Source organism: Periophthalmus magnuspinnatus, chromosome 19 (genome assembly GCF_009829125.3).
Source record: "Periophthalmus magnuspinnatus isolate fPerMag1 chromosome 19, fPerMag1.2.pri, whole genome shotgun sequence".
Classification (NCBI taxonomy): domain Eukaryota; kingdom Metazoa; phylum Chordata; class Actinopteri; order Gobiiformes; family Gobiidae; genus Periophthalmus; species Periophthalmus magnuspinnatus.
In genome coordinates this window covers 381794-398732 of record NC_047144.1, presented here as the reverse complement: position 1 = coordinate 398732, position 16939 = coordinate 381794, and the positions used below count along the sequence as shown (strand labels likewise).

General features: G+C 45.9%; 2 protein-coding genes across 3 annotated transcripts in view; one reads left to right on the top strand and one right to left on the bottom strand.

Annotated features, from left to right (window-relative positions):
• Nucleotides 1-1500: 1500 nt before the first annotated feature.
• LOC117387035 (NACHT, LRR and PYD domains-containing protein 3-like) lies at nt 1501-10050 on the bottom strand. The gene is made up of 12 exons (XM_055229701.1): nt 9959-10050; nt 9366-9479; nt 9197-9283; nt 7646-7744; nt 7508-7577; nt 7209-7407; nt 5276-7121; nt 5030-5203; nt 4490-4657; nt 4260-4424; nt 3358-3404; nt 1501-2145 (listed from the first exon to the last, which is right to left on the bottom strand). Exons 2-12 carry the CDS (start codon nt 9419-9421, stop codon nt 1592-1594), a joined length of 3465 nt encoding a protein of 1154 aa, XP_055085676.1. The 5' UTR covers nt 9422-9479; nt 9959-10050; the 3' UTR covers nt 1501-1591.
• Nucleotides 10051-10469: 419 nt separating this feature from the next.
• The window catches only part of polr3a (polymerase (RNA) III (DNA directed) polypeptide A), a 47545-nt gene continuing 41075 nt past the window's right edge, over nt 10470-16939 (top strand). The window contains exons 1-6 of one of the 2 annotated variants that reach the window (XM_033984579.2): nt 10470-10639; nt 11563-11698; nt 12659-12796; nt 12922-13093; nt 13367-13521; nt 14570-14809. In XM_033984579.2, coding sequence (XP_033840470.1) covers nt 10596-10639; nt 11563-11698; nt 12659-12796; nt 12922-13093; nt 13367-13521; nt 14570-14809 — 885 coding nt within the window. In that variant the 5' untranslated portion in view covers nt 10470-10595. The remainder of the gene's footprint in view (nt 10640-11562; nt 11699-12658; nt 12797-12921; nt 13094-13366; nt 13522-14569; nt 14810-16939) is intronic. The other variant, XM_055229688.1, reaches the window with a different exon arrangement.

The window sequence follows — 16939 nt, the reverse complement described above, 5'->3', positions numbered from 1 at the left end:
GAGGAGGAGATGAAGGAGGAGAGAAGAGAGGAGGAGCAGGAAGAGGAGGAGATGAAGGAGGAGAGAAGAGAGGAGGAGCAGGAACAGGAGGAGATGAAGGAGGAGAGAAGAGAGGAGGAGCAGGAAGAGGAGGAGATGAAGGAGAGAAGAGAGGAGGAGCAGGAAGAGGAGATGAAGGAGGAGAGAAGAGAGGAGGAGCAGGAAGAGGAGATGAAGGAGGAGAGAAGAGAGGAGGAGCAGGAAGAGGAGATGAAGGAGAGAAGAGAGGAGGAGCAGGAAGAGGAGATGAAGGAGGAGAGAAGAGAGGAGGAGCAGGAAGAGGAGGAGATGAAGGAGAGAAGAGAGGAGGAGCAGGAAGAGGAGGAGATGAAGGAGAGAAGAGAGGAGGAGCAGGAAGAGGAGATGGAGAGAAGAGAGGAGGAGCAGGAACAGGAGGAGATGAAGGAGGAGAGGAGAGAGGAGGAGGAAGAGGAGGAGATGAAGGAGAGAAGAGAGGAGGAGCAGGAACAGGAGGAGATGAAGGAGAGAAGAGAGGAGGAGCAGGAAGAGGAGGAGATGAAGGAGAGAAGAGAGGAGGAGCAGGAAGAGGAGGAGATAAAGGAGGATAGAAGAGAGGAGGAGCAGGAAGAGGAGGAGATGAAGGAGAGAAGAGAGGAGGAGGAAGAGGAGGAGATCAAGGAGGAGAGAAGAGAGGAGGAGCAGGAAGAGGAGGAGATGAAGGAGAGAAGAGAGGAGGAGCAGGAAGAGGAGGAGATGAAGGAGGAGAGAAGAGAGGAGGAGATGAAGGAGAGAAGAGAGGAGGAGCAGGAAGAGGAGGAGATGAAGGAGGAGAGAAGAGAGGAGGAGCAGGAAGAGGAGATGAAGGAGGAGAGAAGAGAGGAGAAGCAGGAAGAGGAGGAGATGAAGGAGAGAAGAGAAGAGGAGCAGGAAGAGGAGGAGATGAAGGAGAGAAGAGAGGAGCAGGAAGAGGAGGAGATGAAGGAGAGAAGAGAGGAGGAGGAAGAGGAGGAGATGAAGGAGGAGAAAAGAGAGGAGGAAGAGGAGATGAAGGAGGAGAGAAGAGATGAGGAGGAAGAGGAGGAGATGAAGGAGGAGAAAAGAGAGGAGGAGCAGGAACAGGAGGAGATGAAGGAGGAGAGAAGAGAGGAGGAAGAGGAGATGAAGGAGAGAAGAGAGGAGGAAGAGGAGATGAAGGAGGAGAGAGGAGGAGATGGAGGAGAGAAGATAGGAGGAAGAGGAGATGAAGGAGGAGAGAAGAGAGGAGGAGCAAGAACAGGAGGAGATGAAGGAGAGAAGAGAGAAGGAGGAAGAGGAGATGAAGGAGGAGAGAGGAGGAGATGGAGGAGAGAAGATAGGAGGAAGAGGAGATAAAGGAGGAGAGAAGAGAGGAGGAAGAGGAGATGAAGGAGGAGAGAAGAGAGGAGGAAGAGGAGGAGATGATCTTTATTAAAATCACCACATTTGGAGATTTATTAGATCTGAAAATATGAAACAAATACTGTCACTTTTTACTCTTTATTTTTAAACAGGGACTTTAAAAAAAGTAAATAAATGAACATTTCCAGTGATTTTTGTACAGATTTGTTGTATTTTACACAGAGGAGGGTGAGTCTGTGCGACACAGAGACACTGAGGAGTCAGAAGACCAGAGCCAAAACCCAGGGAGCAGAGTGTCAGTGAAGGTGGAGTTGAAGGTGTGGAGGTGGGTCAGTTGGTCAGAGGAGACTGTGTAGAAGGACAGAGAGCCAGCAGGACAGTCCACAAACACTGAGACTGTCCCAGAAGAGGAGGACCAGGACTGAGGGAGGGGGGTGAGTTTGTGATTATGATGAACAGAGAAACCATCTTTAGAACAGCCCAGACTCCAGGACTGATCATTGGCTCCAAACAAACTGTCCTTACTTTCTCCTTTCCTTCTGATTCCTCTGTAAGACACTGATATATAAACGTCTCCCCTCCACTGGACCTCCCAGTAACAGCGACCAGTCAGACCAGTGGAACACAGAATCTGAGGACAGTACTCAAATCTGTCCTGATGATCTGGATACGGCTGCTCCTCTGTCACACGTGTCACCTTCTTGTTGTTGTCAGACAGTTTGAGTTTTCTGTGAGCTGTGTTTGGATCCAGAGTGAGATCACAGAAATCTGATGGAGAGAAGACACAACACAGCAGCAGTTAGTCCCATGTGGAGACACACATTTAATTATAGTTTAATATGAGTCAATCTATTCATGAAAGATTTAAAGTCCATTATTTATGATGATTTTATTTGTGAATCATGTCTTATATTTGGCTCATGTTTCTTTTGCATCAGCTCTATATTTCCTCTATATTTCCTCTATATTTCCTCTATATTTCTTCTATATTTCCTCTATATTTCCTTTATATTTCCTCTATATTTCTTCTATATTTCCTCTATATTTCCTCTATATTTCCTCTATATTTCCTCTATATTTCCTTTATATTTCCTCTATATTTCTTCTATATTTCTTCTATATTTCCTCTATATTTCCTCTATATTTCCTCTATATTTCCTTTATATTTCTTCTATATTTCCTCTATATTTCCTTTATATTTCCTCTATATTTCTTCTATATTTCTTCTATATTTCTTCTATATTTCTTCTATATTTCTTCTATATTTCCTCACATCTATTTCAGATTCTTTTCAGTGTAAAACTTGAGTTTGTTGCTGCAGTGACAAAGTGACGTCACTCCACACATTCTACACTCCTCTGTGCTCCTCCTGTGCTCCTCCCACACTCCTCTGTGCTCCTCCTGTGCTCCTCCTACACTCCTCTGTGCTCCTCCTACACTCCTCTGTGCTCCTCCTGTGCTCCTCCTACACTCCTCTGTGCTCCTCTGTGCTCCTCCTACATTCCTCTGTGCTCCTCCTACACTCCTCTGTGCTCCTCCTGTGCTCCTCCTACACTCCTCTGTGCTCCTCCTACACTCCTCTGTGCTCCTCCTGTGCTCCTCCTACACTCCTCTGTGCTCCTCTGTGCTCCTCCTACACTCCTCTGTGCTCCTCCTACACTCCTCTGTGCTCCTCCTACACTCCTCTGTGCTCCTCCTGTGCTCCTCCTGAGGAGAACAGGGGATTGGTTTAAATCCACTGTCTCCAGAAGAAGAATGAAGATCACTGTTGTGTTTGAGCTGAAACATGAGTGCAGTTCCACAGCTCCAGACTGGACTCTTCAGGATCTGCTTTAAGAAGAACTCTGGATTCAGTCATGGACACAGCTGTGGACCTCACAGTCTGAGGCCACACAACAATATATATTCTATGTGAGGTCCTTGGACCATTTTATACATTTAAATAAGTGTCTGTTTCAAATGGACTTTCTCAAAACTTACACTTTCTGAGTCCTGGGGTTAACCACTGAGCTCCAGCATGGTCCAGTCTGAAACACAAGACAAGACTGAAACATCAGACTGAAACATCAGACTGAAACATCAGACTGAAACATCAGACTGAAACATCAGACTGAAACATCAGACTGAAACATCAGACTGAAACACAAGACAAGACTGAAACATCAGACTGAAACATCAGACTGAAACACACGACATCAGACTGAAACATCAGACAAGACTGAAACATCAGACTGAAACATCAGACTGAAACATCAGACTGAAACACAAGACTGAAACACAAGACTGAAACATCAGACTGAAACACAAGACTGAAACATCAGACTGAAACATCAGACTGAAACACAAGACTGAAACATCAGACTGAAACATCAGACTGAAACACAAGACTGAAACATCAGACTGAAACATCAGACTGAATCACTTGTTGTCTTTAAATGTCAGTTTCAGTTGTGATGTTTCAGCTCTAAAGCAGTGATGTGAATTGTCCACATGTTTGTCTCCTCCTCTCCTTTATATTCTCCATGTTCACTCTTTTTATTTTGTCTTTGGAAATACATTTCACTTTATAGACTCAGGTCAAAGTTCATGTCTCTGCTCAGACTCTAATGACCAACAATGAGCCGTACACAGGTATAAATACTACTACAAATACTACTACTACTACTACTACTACTACTACTACTGAACTTTGTGCCAGTGTTTGATTCTTGTGAGGTCCAGTAATTACACAGATATGATCCATGAACCAGGTCCAACATCTGGACCAATGCAGGTGGAGCTGGGAGTCGCCTGAGGGTTGGTGGTTCCTCTGCCTTTGTGCCTAAAGGCCTCACCTCCAGTGTGCTGCTGTGTGTGTGCCAGACAGGAGGGGGCGCTCTCACCTGACACACAGCAGGGGGCGCTGGTCCTGTAGAGCGGTCAGGAGCTCGGCTGAGGGTCCTGGATGGTTGTAGCTCAGGTCTAACTCTCTCAGGTGGGAGGGGGCGGAGCTCAGAGCTGAGGCCAGAGCAGCCCCGCCCCTCTGTGAGACCAGACATCCAGACAGCCTAAAGACACAGCATTACACTCATGTGGACACAAGGGGGCAGAGTGCATCATGGGAGCACCTCACCTGAGCGTCTCCAGTCTGCAGGGGGCGCTCTTCAGTCCAGAACACAGCAGCTCCACTCCTGAGTCCTGGAGGTCGTTGTGAGTGAGGTCCAGGTGTGTGAGACTGGAGGAGCTGAGGACTGAGGCCAGAGGCCCACAGCTGTGAGGGGACAGTCCACAGAGGGACAGACTGAGGAGACAGAGGGACATTAGAGACTAGAACCACAAGAGTTTAAGCCTCAGCCTGTGGGGCCGGTGCTTGTTTGACTCCAGACGTGAGAGATGTGAGGGGGTGTGGCTGAAGGGAGCTCCGCCCCCTCACATGTCTCTGACACAGAGCGACTCTGCTCCTCTGTGAGGAGCGGTCAGCGGCCCACCCTTCATGTGAGGTGGGTCGTTTGTTTCTGGGCTCACAGTAGATTTCAGCCTCACTCTGCCCCTGCATTTAACCCAAAATGAGACACATAAAAAGTCCCATGTTTTATCTTTTATTACATGTTATTTTCCAAAGCAACGACCAACAGGTTATGTAATAATAGTGAGTTATATTAACCCCTCTGACCTGAGCCGTTCCAGTTTACAGTGAGGACTCTTCAGACCAACAGACAACATCTCCAGCCCTGAGTCCTTCAAGTCGTTGTGACTGAGATCCAGGACTGTCAGACTAGAGGACTGGGAGCTGAGGACTGAGGACAGAACTTCACAGCTTCTCTCTGACAGGTCACAGTGGGTCAGTCTGGAGAGAGAAAAAACAGTGTTTATGTAGAAGTTGAATCAAACCATCCTCTGTTAAACAAATGTTACTCACAGAGCTTTGTTGGAGGCCTTGACCACTGGCATCAGCCTCAGGAGAGCCTCCTCTGAAGCACAGTATTTCTTCAGCTCAAACTGGTCCAGATCGTCTTCTGATGACAGTAAGATGAAGGCCAGAGCTGACCACTCAGCAGGAGACAGTCCACCTTTAGACAGACGTCCTAACCTCAGGTACTGTTGGACCTGCTCCACCAGAGAACGATCATTCAGTTCATTCAGACAGTGGAGCAGGTTGATGCTCCTCTCTGCAGACACATTCTCTCTCAGCTTCTTATTTATGTACTTAGCCGTTTTCTGATTGGTCCAGGAGCTGTTTCCTGTCTGTGTCATCAGACCTTGTAGAAGGCTCTGATTGGTCGACAGTGAAAGACCCAGGAGGAAGCGGAGGAGCAGGTCCAGGTGTCCATTTGGACTCTGTAAGGCCTGGTCCACAGCAGAGCAATAGAAGGCTGACTCAGACACTGGACTCTCAGAGGGGACAGAGGACTCCTTCTTTGAATTGGAATGGTACTCAGTCTCATGACAGGTAGATTTTGGACTCTCAGAGGAGTGTGGTGGCTCCAGCAGGTTCTCCCCTGAGCTGAAGAAACTCTGATAGACGTGAAGAGCAGCCAGAAACTCCTGCACACTCAGATGGATGAAGCAGTAGACCTTGTCCTGGTACAGACCTGGCTCCTCTCTAAAGACCTGTGTGAACACTCCAGAGTACACTGAGGCCGCTGCAGCGTCCAGTCCACACTCCCTCAGGTCACACTCGTAGAAGATCAGGTTTCCTTTCTGCAGCTGCTCAAAGGCCAGTTTTCCCAGAGACTCCACCATCTTCCTGGTGTCTAGACTCCAGTGTGGGTCTGTCTCAGATCCTCCTTCATACTTGATGTTCTTGACTTTGGCCTGAACCACCAGGAAGTGGATGTACATCTGAGTCAGGGTCTTGGGCAGCTCTTCTCTCTCTCTGCTTTTCAACACATGCTCCAGGACTGTGGCAGCGATCCAGCAGAAGATTGGCATGTAGCACATGATGTGGAGGCTTCTGGACGTCTTGATGTGGGAGATGATTGTGTCGGCCTCTTCTCTGAACCTCTTCCTAAAGTACTGCTCCTTCTGTGGGTCGGTGAACCCTCTGACCTCTGTCACCATGGAGACGCACCATGGAGGGATCTGATTGGCCGCCGCAGGTCGTGTGGTTATCCAGAGGCGAGCGGAGGGAAGCAGGATCCCCCTGATGAGGTTTACCAGCAGCACGTGCAGTGAGGCGGACTCTGTGGGGTCGGTCAGGGCCTTGGTTTTGGTGAAGTCCAGAGGAAGTCTGCACTCGTCCAGACCGTCAAAGATGAAGAGCACCTGGAGGTCTTCAAAGCTGCAGAGTTCTGTTTGTGTTTGACTAAAGAAGTGATGAACAAGTGTCACCAAGCTGAAGCTTCTCTCCTTCAGCACATTGAGTGCTCTGAAAGTGAACGGGAACAGCAGCTGTATGTCCTGGTTGGCTTTGCCTTCAGCCCAGTCCAGACTGAACTTCTGAGTGAGCACTGTTTTCCCGATGCCAGCCACTCCCTTTGTCAGCACTGTTCTGATTGGTCCATGTGTGTGAGCTGGGCCTTTAAACATGTCTTCACATGTGATGGGTGTCTCTGCTGGGTCTGGTTTCCTGGAGGCTGTTTCCATGTGTCTGACCTCATGTTCCTGGTTGACCTCTGAAGACCCTCCCTCTGTGATGTAGAGCTCTGTGTAGATCTGATTCAGAAGGGTGGGGTTTCCTGCTTTAGCGATGCCCTCAAACACACACTCAAACTTCTGCTGCAGGTTAGACTTCAGTTTACGCCGACAAACTCCAGAATAAGTCCCTGAATGAAGACAACAGATACAGGCCTGAGTCTCAGAGAATATAAAACGACTGTGAGCACCTTGTTAAATGTGTTAAATGGTCCTACTGCTCCTCAGACGCTCAGCCAGCTCCTTCTGCTTCATCCTCCTCAGGAAGTTCAGTGTGATCTTCAGAACAGCCTCACTGCTGCTCCTCTGCTCTTCATCCTCCTCTGGCTCTAAGCATTCTGGATAATCTGTACTCAGAACCTTGTGGAGCTTCTTCAGCTCCTTCTGGACAAAAGTGAAGATGTCCTCCTCCAGAAGCTGAACAGACACATTATAAACAACACAAATGCAGTCAGTGTCAGATCTGTGTGGAACAAGTTCTCATTCATCTGAACATTTACAAACTTTAGTGACAGACCTTAAATATGGAGTCCAGCTGTGTCTGATGGTGCTGACCTCTGGAGACCTCTGGACCCTGCTGCTCCACTCTGTGAGAGAGACTCATCAAACACTTATGTTCATTTAATTGTTTTATTCAACACTTGTGGAAACTCACGGCTCTGTGGCAAAAGCAGGTGGATGTCCCATAGACCAGTCACTCCTGAGGGACTCACAGATGGGACCAGGTTCAGATGGAGGATGTTTCTGGTGGATCCTGAGACACAGAAGAAAACACACTTCAGTCACACTGACTCTTCTTAACACTTGTGTTCATCTCACTCCAGAATCATCACATACAGTGTCTTCTGGTTCTGTCTGTGGATCAGTTTTCACACAGATTGTCATTCTCTCTCGGGCCAACACAGAGACGCTGATGCTTTTATCACCAGTCGTATAGATTACTGTAATGCCCTGCTCTCTGCTCTTCCCAAAAAGGCGATTTCAGGTCTACAATTATTACAAAATTCAGCAGCACGTGTCCTGACTAAGACCAGGGGGCGGGGCCACATTACACTGGTTTTAGAATCCCTGCATTGGCTCCCTGTGTGTTTCAGGATCGATTTTAAAGTTCTTTTACTGGTTTTTAAATGTCTTAATGGTCTTGGGCCTTCTTATCTTACAGAGCTGCTTTTATCCTATGAACCCTCGCGGCCCCTGCGCTCCTCCGGCAGCAGGCTCCTAGTCATCCCCAAAGTCAGGACACACACTCATGGAGAGGCCTCTTTCCAGTTTTATGGCCCCCGTCTATGGAACAGCCTGGAGGACCTCAGGGCCGCAGAGAACATTCAGGTTTTTAAAAGCAGGCTCAAGACCCATCTTTTTAGCACAGCTTTTGATTAGTATTTATCATTTTAGTTTACTTCTCTATTTATTTAGTCTTATTTAGGCTGGCTAGTGTGTTTATGTTTTACTTATGTTTTAGTTACTTGTTTAGTTTTGACTTATTTTATTATTTATTGATTATTTTATTATTTATTTATTGTATTATTTATTGACTTATTTATTGACTTATTTATTAGGTTTGACTTATTTTATTATTTTTAATCATTTTAGATTTGCCAGTGTTTCCTCTGAGGAGCCCTCTGCACCAGGAGCTGTGGTTGGCTGTGGCTGCTGGGCCCTGGCTCGTGGGCCCTGGAGGTTTGGTCTTGACCTCATCTCTTCTCTGGGCCCTGGGCTGGTGTCCTGTGGCTGCGGGTGACCCTGTTCCTGGTGCAGATGGTTCCTCTGGTGGCGCTCTCTCATCTGGTTCATCTTTATCCAGCCTGTTCCACTTAAACATATTTTAAATGAAACTGAGGTATTTTAACATGTGTTGAGGTGGGGGTGGGAGTGTGTGTTGGGGTGGGGGGTTGTTTGGTTATGATTATTGATGTGTTGGGGTTGGGTTGTTGGGCTGTCGGGTGGCTGGGTGGGTTTGGTGGGTGGGACTGATTTTAATGCTTTGTAAAGCACTTTGTGTTACTTTTTTTGTATGAAAAGTGCTATATAAATAAAGTTTGATTTGATTTTGATTTGATTAAGATTGTCCACACTGTTCACCATTTTCTTTCTTTCCTGACAGAAGTTTGTCGACTGTTGGCTCTTATAAAAAAACAAGTGTCCATATGATTCTAAAAAGGCTGTGAACATAAAGTGGTGACATTCTGAGGTGAGTCTGACTCACTCTGGACCATGTTTTCTTTTAAACTCAATCCATCGTTTCATAGAGTCATCACTCTTGAATGAGACGGCCCTGGCCCCAGGAGCAGGTCTGTGGACACAGATGGAGCAGTGGCTTTAGTCTGAGCTCTGACATGGAGAACAGTGGTGGAGTGTTAGTGATCCTCTCTTACCTGTGAGCTTTTTTAGAGGGAGGGGCTCCGTCCTCTCTGGTCTCTCTCTGATCCATGCTCAGTCCAGGTTCATGTGATCTCAGACCCTCAGGAGGAGGCGACGCATGAAGCCCACTGCAAAAAGTCCAAAATCAAACATGGAAACATGGAAGTCCAGACAATACTTTGTACGACTCAAGAAAACCACTAAATATAACAGAATAAAAAGACCAAATGTAATGAAATATTCAATAATAGAAATGAAAAAGGCACAGAATGAACCAAAAGACACGACCAAAACCAAACACAGTCTCATTTTAATTAAATCCACAGCCCAAAAGTCCAAATCACTGCCAGAAGACGATTAAAGCAAATCTTTATAAATATGTGAGAAATAAAAGTCATTTAAAACCATCGAAAAACACAATTATGTCTATTCAAGAACAAGGACGATAACAGGAAATGAACAGGAAATGAACAGGAAATAAACAGGAAATGACTCAGGGCTCAACTAAATCAGTGTTAAATCAGATCTAAAGTGTAGAACTGAACCAGGACTAAACCAGGTCTAAACCAGGACTAAACTTTGTTAAATAGAATCAAACTAGTCAAACCTGAGCAGATCTGAAGAGTCCAAAGTGTCTCAGAGAAAAGTGCGTAGTTGAAGTTTCTTGGGTGTGAGGTTCTTCCTGGTGTGACTCAGAGCTGCTCCTCTATTGGCTGTAGTCCAGGTGGGCGGGGCTTCACACAGGCGAGCTCTGTGTCTGTGTCGACCTCATTTAGTCTGACACAGATGAAATGAGCCAGAAGGACAAAAATATGAGACGAACGCTCCGGTTCAGACCAGGACTAAACCAGGACTAAACTGGGGCTGGACCAGGACTAAACCAGGTCTAAACCAGGACTAAACCAGGACTAAACCATTTGACTCTTTGTCATCTAAAACTGCATTTATTTCATGGCCATCTAAAAACATAAAAAACATAATCTAATTATTTTTACGTCTAAAATCGTGTCTTTTCTCCATTTGTATTAATGTCACATATTATCATGGATTATATTTTTATTTCTTGGACTTTTACAGTGACGCGTGTGTTTTTTCCCACAGCCCTGAACGCACCGCTCAGACTCACGTGACACAGTGACGCTGTTAGCTTTAGCCAAAACATGTAGCGCGTGCAGCACAAAACAGCGCACAAGTGTGAAAATATCAAACTAAACTTTATTTATCCAAGTGTGAGAAGAGACGAGATGGTGAAGGAGCAGTTCAGAGAGACAGATGTGGCCCAAAAGATGTAAGTACACATGCTAACTGTAGCATGCTAGCTTTAGGGCGAGCAGACCGGTTAGAGTAAGGGTTAGCATGTTAGCTCAAGTGTTAGCATAGCTGTTAGCATGTGGAAGTTTGACACGTGAAACAGAATCTGAATTATTCCAACATAAACACGATTTAAACATAAAAACATTAAAATGATCTCGACTTTACTCAGTTAAACTGTGTGTGGATGTGTGTATGTGTCTGTGTGTGTGTATATATATATATGGGTGTGTGTCTGTATGTGTGTGTGTGTGTCTGTGTGTGTATGTATATATATGTGTATATATATATGTCTGTATGTGTGTGTGTATACATGTGTGTATGTGTGTTTATGAAAGTAACACACAGCACTATTCTACACTGCTGTGTGTCATCAGAAGGTAAAACCATGACCTCACATTCATCTGTAGGACAAAGGACCTCACACAGTTGTGTATGTGTGTGGACCTCACACAGTTGTGTATGTGTGTGGACCTCACACAGTTGTGTGTGTGTGTGTGGACCTCACACAGTTGTGTATGTGTGTGGACCTCACACAGTTGTGTGTGTGTGTGTGTGTGTGGACCTCACACAGTTGTGTGTGTGTGTGTGTGGACCTCACACAGTTGTGTGTGTATGTGTGTGGACCTCACACAGTTGTGTGTGTATGTGTGTGGACCTCACACAGTTGTGTGTGTGTGTGTGTGGACCTCACACAGTTGTGTGTGTGTGGACCTCACACAGTTGTGTGTGTATGTGTGTGTGGACCTCACACAGTTGTGTGTGTGTGTGGACCTCACACAGTTGTGTGTGTATGTGTGTAGACCTCACACAGTTGTGTGTGTGTGGACCTCACACAGTTGTGTGTGAAAAGGTCGTCCCTCGTGATGATGTCACACGTGTCCTTCTGTGTTTCTGCAGAAGCCACATCTGTTTTGGGATGATGTCGTCGGGACAGATGCGGCGTCAGGCTCACATTCAGGTGGTCAGTAAAAACCTGTACAGCCAAGACACGAGACGCAGTCCTCTGCCCCACGGAGTCCTGGACCACCGCATGGTACGAAGCCCCGCCCCAACATCTGATCTACACGACGCAGCTCATTCAAGGGGTTTCTTCTTTATTTTTACCACTTTGTACATTTCACAGACGTCGACTGTGTGAAGTCAGATATATGGAGTTATACGGCAAAATATATAAAACTCATTTACCTTTTTACATTTCTACATGACTCCATATATCGTACTTCATATATCGTACTTCATATATCGTACTCCATATATCGTACTTCATATATCGTACTTCATATATCGTACTTCACATATCGTACTCCATATATCGTACTCCATATATCGTACTCCATATATCGTACTTCATATATCGTACTTCACATATCGTACTCCATATATCGTACTCCATATATCGTACTTCATATATTGTACTCCATATATTGTACTCCATATATCGTACTCCATATATCGTACTTCACATATCGTACTCCATATATCGTACTCCATATATCGTACTTCATATATTGTACTCCATATATCGTACTCCATATATCGTACTTCATATATCGTACTCCATATATCGTACTTCACATATCGTACTCCATATATCGTACTCCATATATCGTACTCCATATATCGTACTCCATATATCGTACTTCATATATCGTACTTCACATATCGTACTCCATATATCGTACTCCATATATCGTACTTCACATATCGTACTCCATATATCGTACTCCATATATCGTACTCCATATATCGTACTTCACATATCGTACTCCATATATCGTACTCCATATATCGTACTCCATATATCGTACTCCATATATCGTACTCCATATATCGTACTCCATATATCGTACTCCATATATCGTACTTCATATATCGTACTTCATATATTGTACTCCATATATTGTACTCCATATATCGTACACAAACCGGGTCTTTAATAACGCGTCAGGTGTCCCCGTGCCGTAGATCTGATCCGTTCGTCCTCTCGTTCCAGGGCACCAGTGAGAAAGACCGGCCGTGTTTAACCTGTGGGAAGAATCTGGCCGACTGTTTGGGACATTATGGATATTTGGATCTGGAGTTGCCTTGTTTCCATGTTGGATATTTTAAAGCCATCATCGGGATCTTGCAGGTAAAAGTCCAGAGTGTCCCTTTATGTGCAGAATGCTCAGTGGCCTACAGGTGGCGTTGCTTTTTGTTGATGTCCCGTGGTGAAAGGCGCAGTTTGGACAGTTGTGTGGTTCCGTGTGTTCTCAGATGATTTGTAAAACGTGCTCGAGGATCATGCTGTCCAAGGACGAGAGGCTGCAGTTTGTGGATTATCTGAAGAGACCCAACTTGGCCTATCTCCAAAAACGAGGCCTCAAGAAGAAGATTTCAGACAAGTGCCGCAAAAAGACCATCTGCCTCAGCTGTTCAGCCTATAACGGTGAGACGGGCGTCACGCAGACTCGTACACTCAGGTTTATGTTTGTCATGGAAAGTCCAACAAAGAGCGGAATAAAAACCACACTGAGATACGACAAAACTGAAATAACCATGACCAGGACTAAACCGGGACTAAACCGCGACTAAACCGGGTCTAAACCAGGACTAAACCGGGTCTTAACCAGGTCTAGACCAGGACTCTTTGTCTCCAGAGAAATGCTCTTCGTCCCTTGTTCTTGTGTTAAATCTGTTTGAGTTTCCGTGTTTCCTCCAGGTCCAGTGAAGAAGTGCGGTCTGCTCAAAATCATTCATGAGAAATACAAGACGACGAAGAAGACCATGGATCCTTTTGTGTCCGAGTTTATTCATTCGTTCAACACGGCCATCGACCACAACAAGACCATAGAGCCACTGCTGACCAGAGCACAGGTCAGACACTCATGATCTACTGTTTTTCCATCGCATATTTAACCATAATTAAATACTTTTTAATACTGTAAATTTGGGACTATAAGACGTGACTTTTCCCCCACGCTCTGAACCCTGCGGCCGATACAACAGCGCGGCTTATTTATAGAATTTTACTGGATAACGGCCACCGGGGGGCGCTCTCCAGCTGTAAACGTAAAAGTGAGACAGACGTGGGGAAAGATTCTGCTCTGAAGAATTCACTAGTTTTGATTTTTGTAACTGTCATTTTGCGGAAAAACACACGAAGAAATGGACACGCTGCGGTTTTTAAGATAAAGAAGGAAATAGAGCCGCTGCACGTGAGCTCGGCATCGATGAATCCAACTCGGTCGATGTAAAAAGACGACAAAAGGAAATAAAAGCAGACGCCCGTGTTGGTGCAGCTTTATTTTCTAAACCTGCAGGTATATTCACCCCGTGTTGATGTCGTGTCGGTGCCAATCTTCAGTCACAGTTTAAAAAAAGCGTGTCCGTGCAGCGTCTTTCTGTGTAAATATCTCACGTTACAATATGAAAACCTGCGGCTCATATTCAGGCGCCGCTTATATACGGACAAAATGGACTTTCTTTTCAAATTTAGCAGGTGCGGCTCATATTCGGGTGAGCTCTTTAGTCCCATATTTACGGTAAATCTAATCTTCAGTAACAGCTTCGTGAGAATGAGATGACATTTTGACTTGACTATTTTCACTCCCTTTTTAAAAATATCATTTGTTTTTCTGTTTTTTGGGAGTATTTTTCAAGTGTAACTCGCATCAATCCAAATGTAAACTCAAGACCCTCTCTAGATCCTCACGTGGGCAGGATCTTGTCATTTTCCTTATGGATTAAGTCCAATTGTACGACTAAACGAGGAATAAAACGCATCTTTACAGTAGTAGAGCTGAGGCTGAAATGACGAACTTCTGTGACTTCTTATCGATGAGCCGCTTCAGTATTATCGTTTGTCTGTATCTTCTCCACGTTCCTCACGGTTCCTCACGGTTCCTCGCCTCTCTTCTCCCAGGAGAACCTAAACCCTCTGGTGGTGCTCAACCTCTTCAGGAGGATCCCAGAGGAGGACGTTCCTTTGCTCCTCATGAATCCAGAGGCGGGAAAACCGTCCGACCTCATCCTGACCCGGCTCCTGGTCCCGCCCCTCTGTATCCGCCCCTCCGTCGTCAGCGACCTCAAGTCCGGCACCAACGAAGACGACCTGACCATGAAACTCACAGAGGTCATCTTCCTCAACGACGTCATCAAGAAGGTGGGTGAGGGGAGGGCTTTTACAGGCGGACATTTTGAATTTCCTGATTAAACCTGCTGAGTCTGCGTGCCAATACTTATGGAGTAAAATGATGTCACGAGGTTAAGACGTAAACAAAGTCCTCTGAACGTCCACGCTGGGCTGTGATTGGTTAAATCCACCTGTCACTCACCTCAGTGGGTCAAAGTGTCTGCGATAGAGACGGTCCATCTTTGACTTTAGAGTCGTCTGCTAAATGTCACCGGGGTGGACACAGGACCATCCCACACACGCCAGTAGTGTTGTCACGATACTAAAGACTCAAACAGACTCGATACTCGATACTGATCCCGATACCACAATGATAATAAAAAACATTAAGTGTTTGTACTTTTCTATTCCCATGTGTCCAGCAGGTTCAGAGTGGACCATGGTCCTGTTTTAGACCTGGTTTAGTCCTGTTTTAGACCTGGTTTAGTCCTGGTTTAGACCTGTTTTAGTCCTGGTTCAGTCCTGGTTCAGTCCTGGTTTAGTCCTGGTTCAGTCCTGGTTCAGTCCTGGTTTAGTCCTGTTTTAGTCCTGGTTCAGTCCTGGTTCAGTCCTGGTTCAGTCCTGGTTTAGTCCTGGTTCAGTCCTGGTTCAGTCCTGGTTCAGTCCTGGTTTAGACCTGGTTTAGACCTGGTTTAGTCCTGGTTTAGTCCTGGTTCAGTCCTGGTTTAGTCCTGGTTTAGTCCTGGTTCAGTCCTGGTTTAGTCCTGTTTTAGTCCTGGTTCAGTCCTGGTTTAGTCCTGGTTCAGTCCTGGTTTAGTCCTGGTTTAGACCTGGTTCAGTCCTGGTTTAGACCTGGTTTAGACCTGGTTTAGTCCTGGTTCAGTCCTGGTTCAAACCTGGTTTAGTCCTGGTTTAGTCCTGGTTCAGTCCTGGTTCAGTCCTGGTTCAGTCCTGGTTTAGTCCTGGTTCAGTCCTGGTTCAGTCCTGGTTCAGTCCTGGTTTAGTCCTGGTTCAGTCCTGGTTCAGTCCTGCTTCAGTCCTGGTTTAGACCTGGTTTAGTCCTGGTTTAGTCCTGGTTTAGTCCTGGTTCAGTCCTGGTTTAGTCCTGGTTTAGTCCTGGTTCAGTCCTGGTTTAGTCCTGGTTCAGTCCTGGTTCAGTCCTGGTTTAGACCTGGTTTAGTCCTGGTTTAGTCCTGGTTTAGTCCTGGTTCAGTCCTGGTTTAGTCCTGGTTCAGTCCTGGTTCAGTCCTGGTTTAGTCCTGGTTCAGTCCTGGTTCAGTCCTGGTTTAGTCCTGGTTCAGTCCTGGTTCAGTCCTGGTTTAGTCCTGGTTCAGTCCTGGTTCAGTCCTGGTTTAGTCCTGGTTCAGTCCTGGTTCAAACCTGGTTTAGTCCTGGTTTAGTCCTGGTTTAGTCCTGTTTTAGTCCTGGTTCAGTCCTGGTTCAGTCCTGGTTTAGTCCTGTTTTAGTCCTGGTTTAGTCCTGGTTCAGTCCTGGTTCAAACCTGGTTTAGACCTGGTTTAGTCCTGGTTCAGTCCTGGTTCAAACCTGGTTTAGTCCTGGTTTAGTCCTGGTTTAGTCCTGGTTCAGTCCTGGTTTAGTCCTGGTTTAGTCCTGGTTCAGTCCTGGTTCAGTCCTGGTTCAGTCCTGGTTTAGTCCTGGTTCAGTCCTGGTTTAGTCCTGGTTTAGTCCTGGTTCAGTCCTGGTTCAAACCTGGTTTAGTCCTGGTTTAGTCCTGGTTTAGTCCTGTTTTAGTCCTGGTTCAGTCCTGGTTCAGTCCTGGTTTAGTCCTGGTTTAGACCTGGTTTAGTCCTGGTTCAGTCCTGGTTCAAACCTGGTTTAGTCCTGGTTCAGTCCTGGTTTAGTCCTGGTTTAGTCCTGGTTCAGTCCTGGTTCAGTCCTGGTTCAGTCCTGGTTTAGTCCTGGTTTAGTCCTGGTTTAGTCCTGGTTTAGTCCTGGTTCAGTCCTGGTTCAGTCCTGGTTTAGTCCTGGTTCAGTCCTGGTTCAGTCCTGGTTCAGTCCTGGTTCAGTCCTGGTTTAGTCCTGGTTCAGTCCTGGTTCAGTCCTGGTTCAGTCCTGGTTTAGTCCTGTTTTAGTCCTGGTTTAGACCTGGTTTAGACCTGGTTCAGTCCTGGTTTAGACCTGGTTTAGACCTGGTTTAGT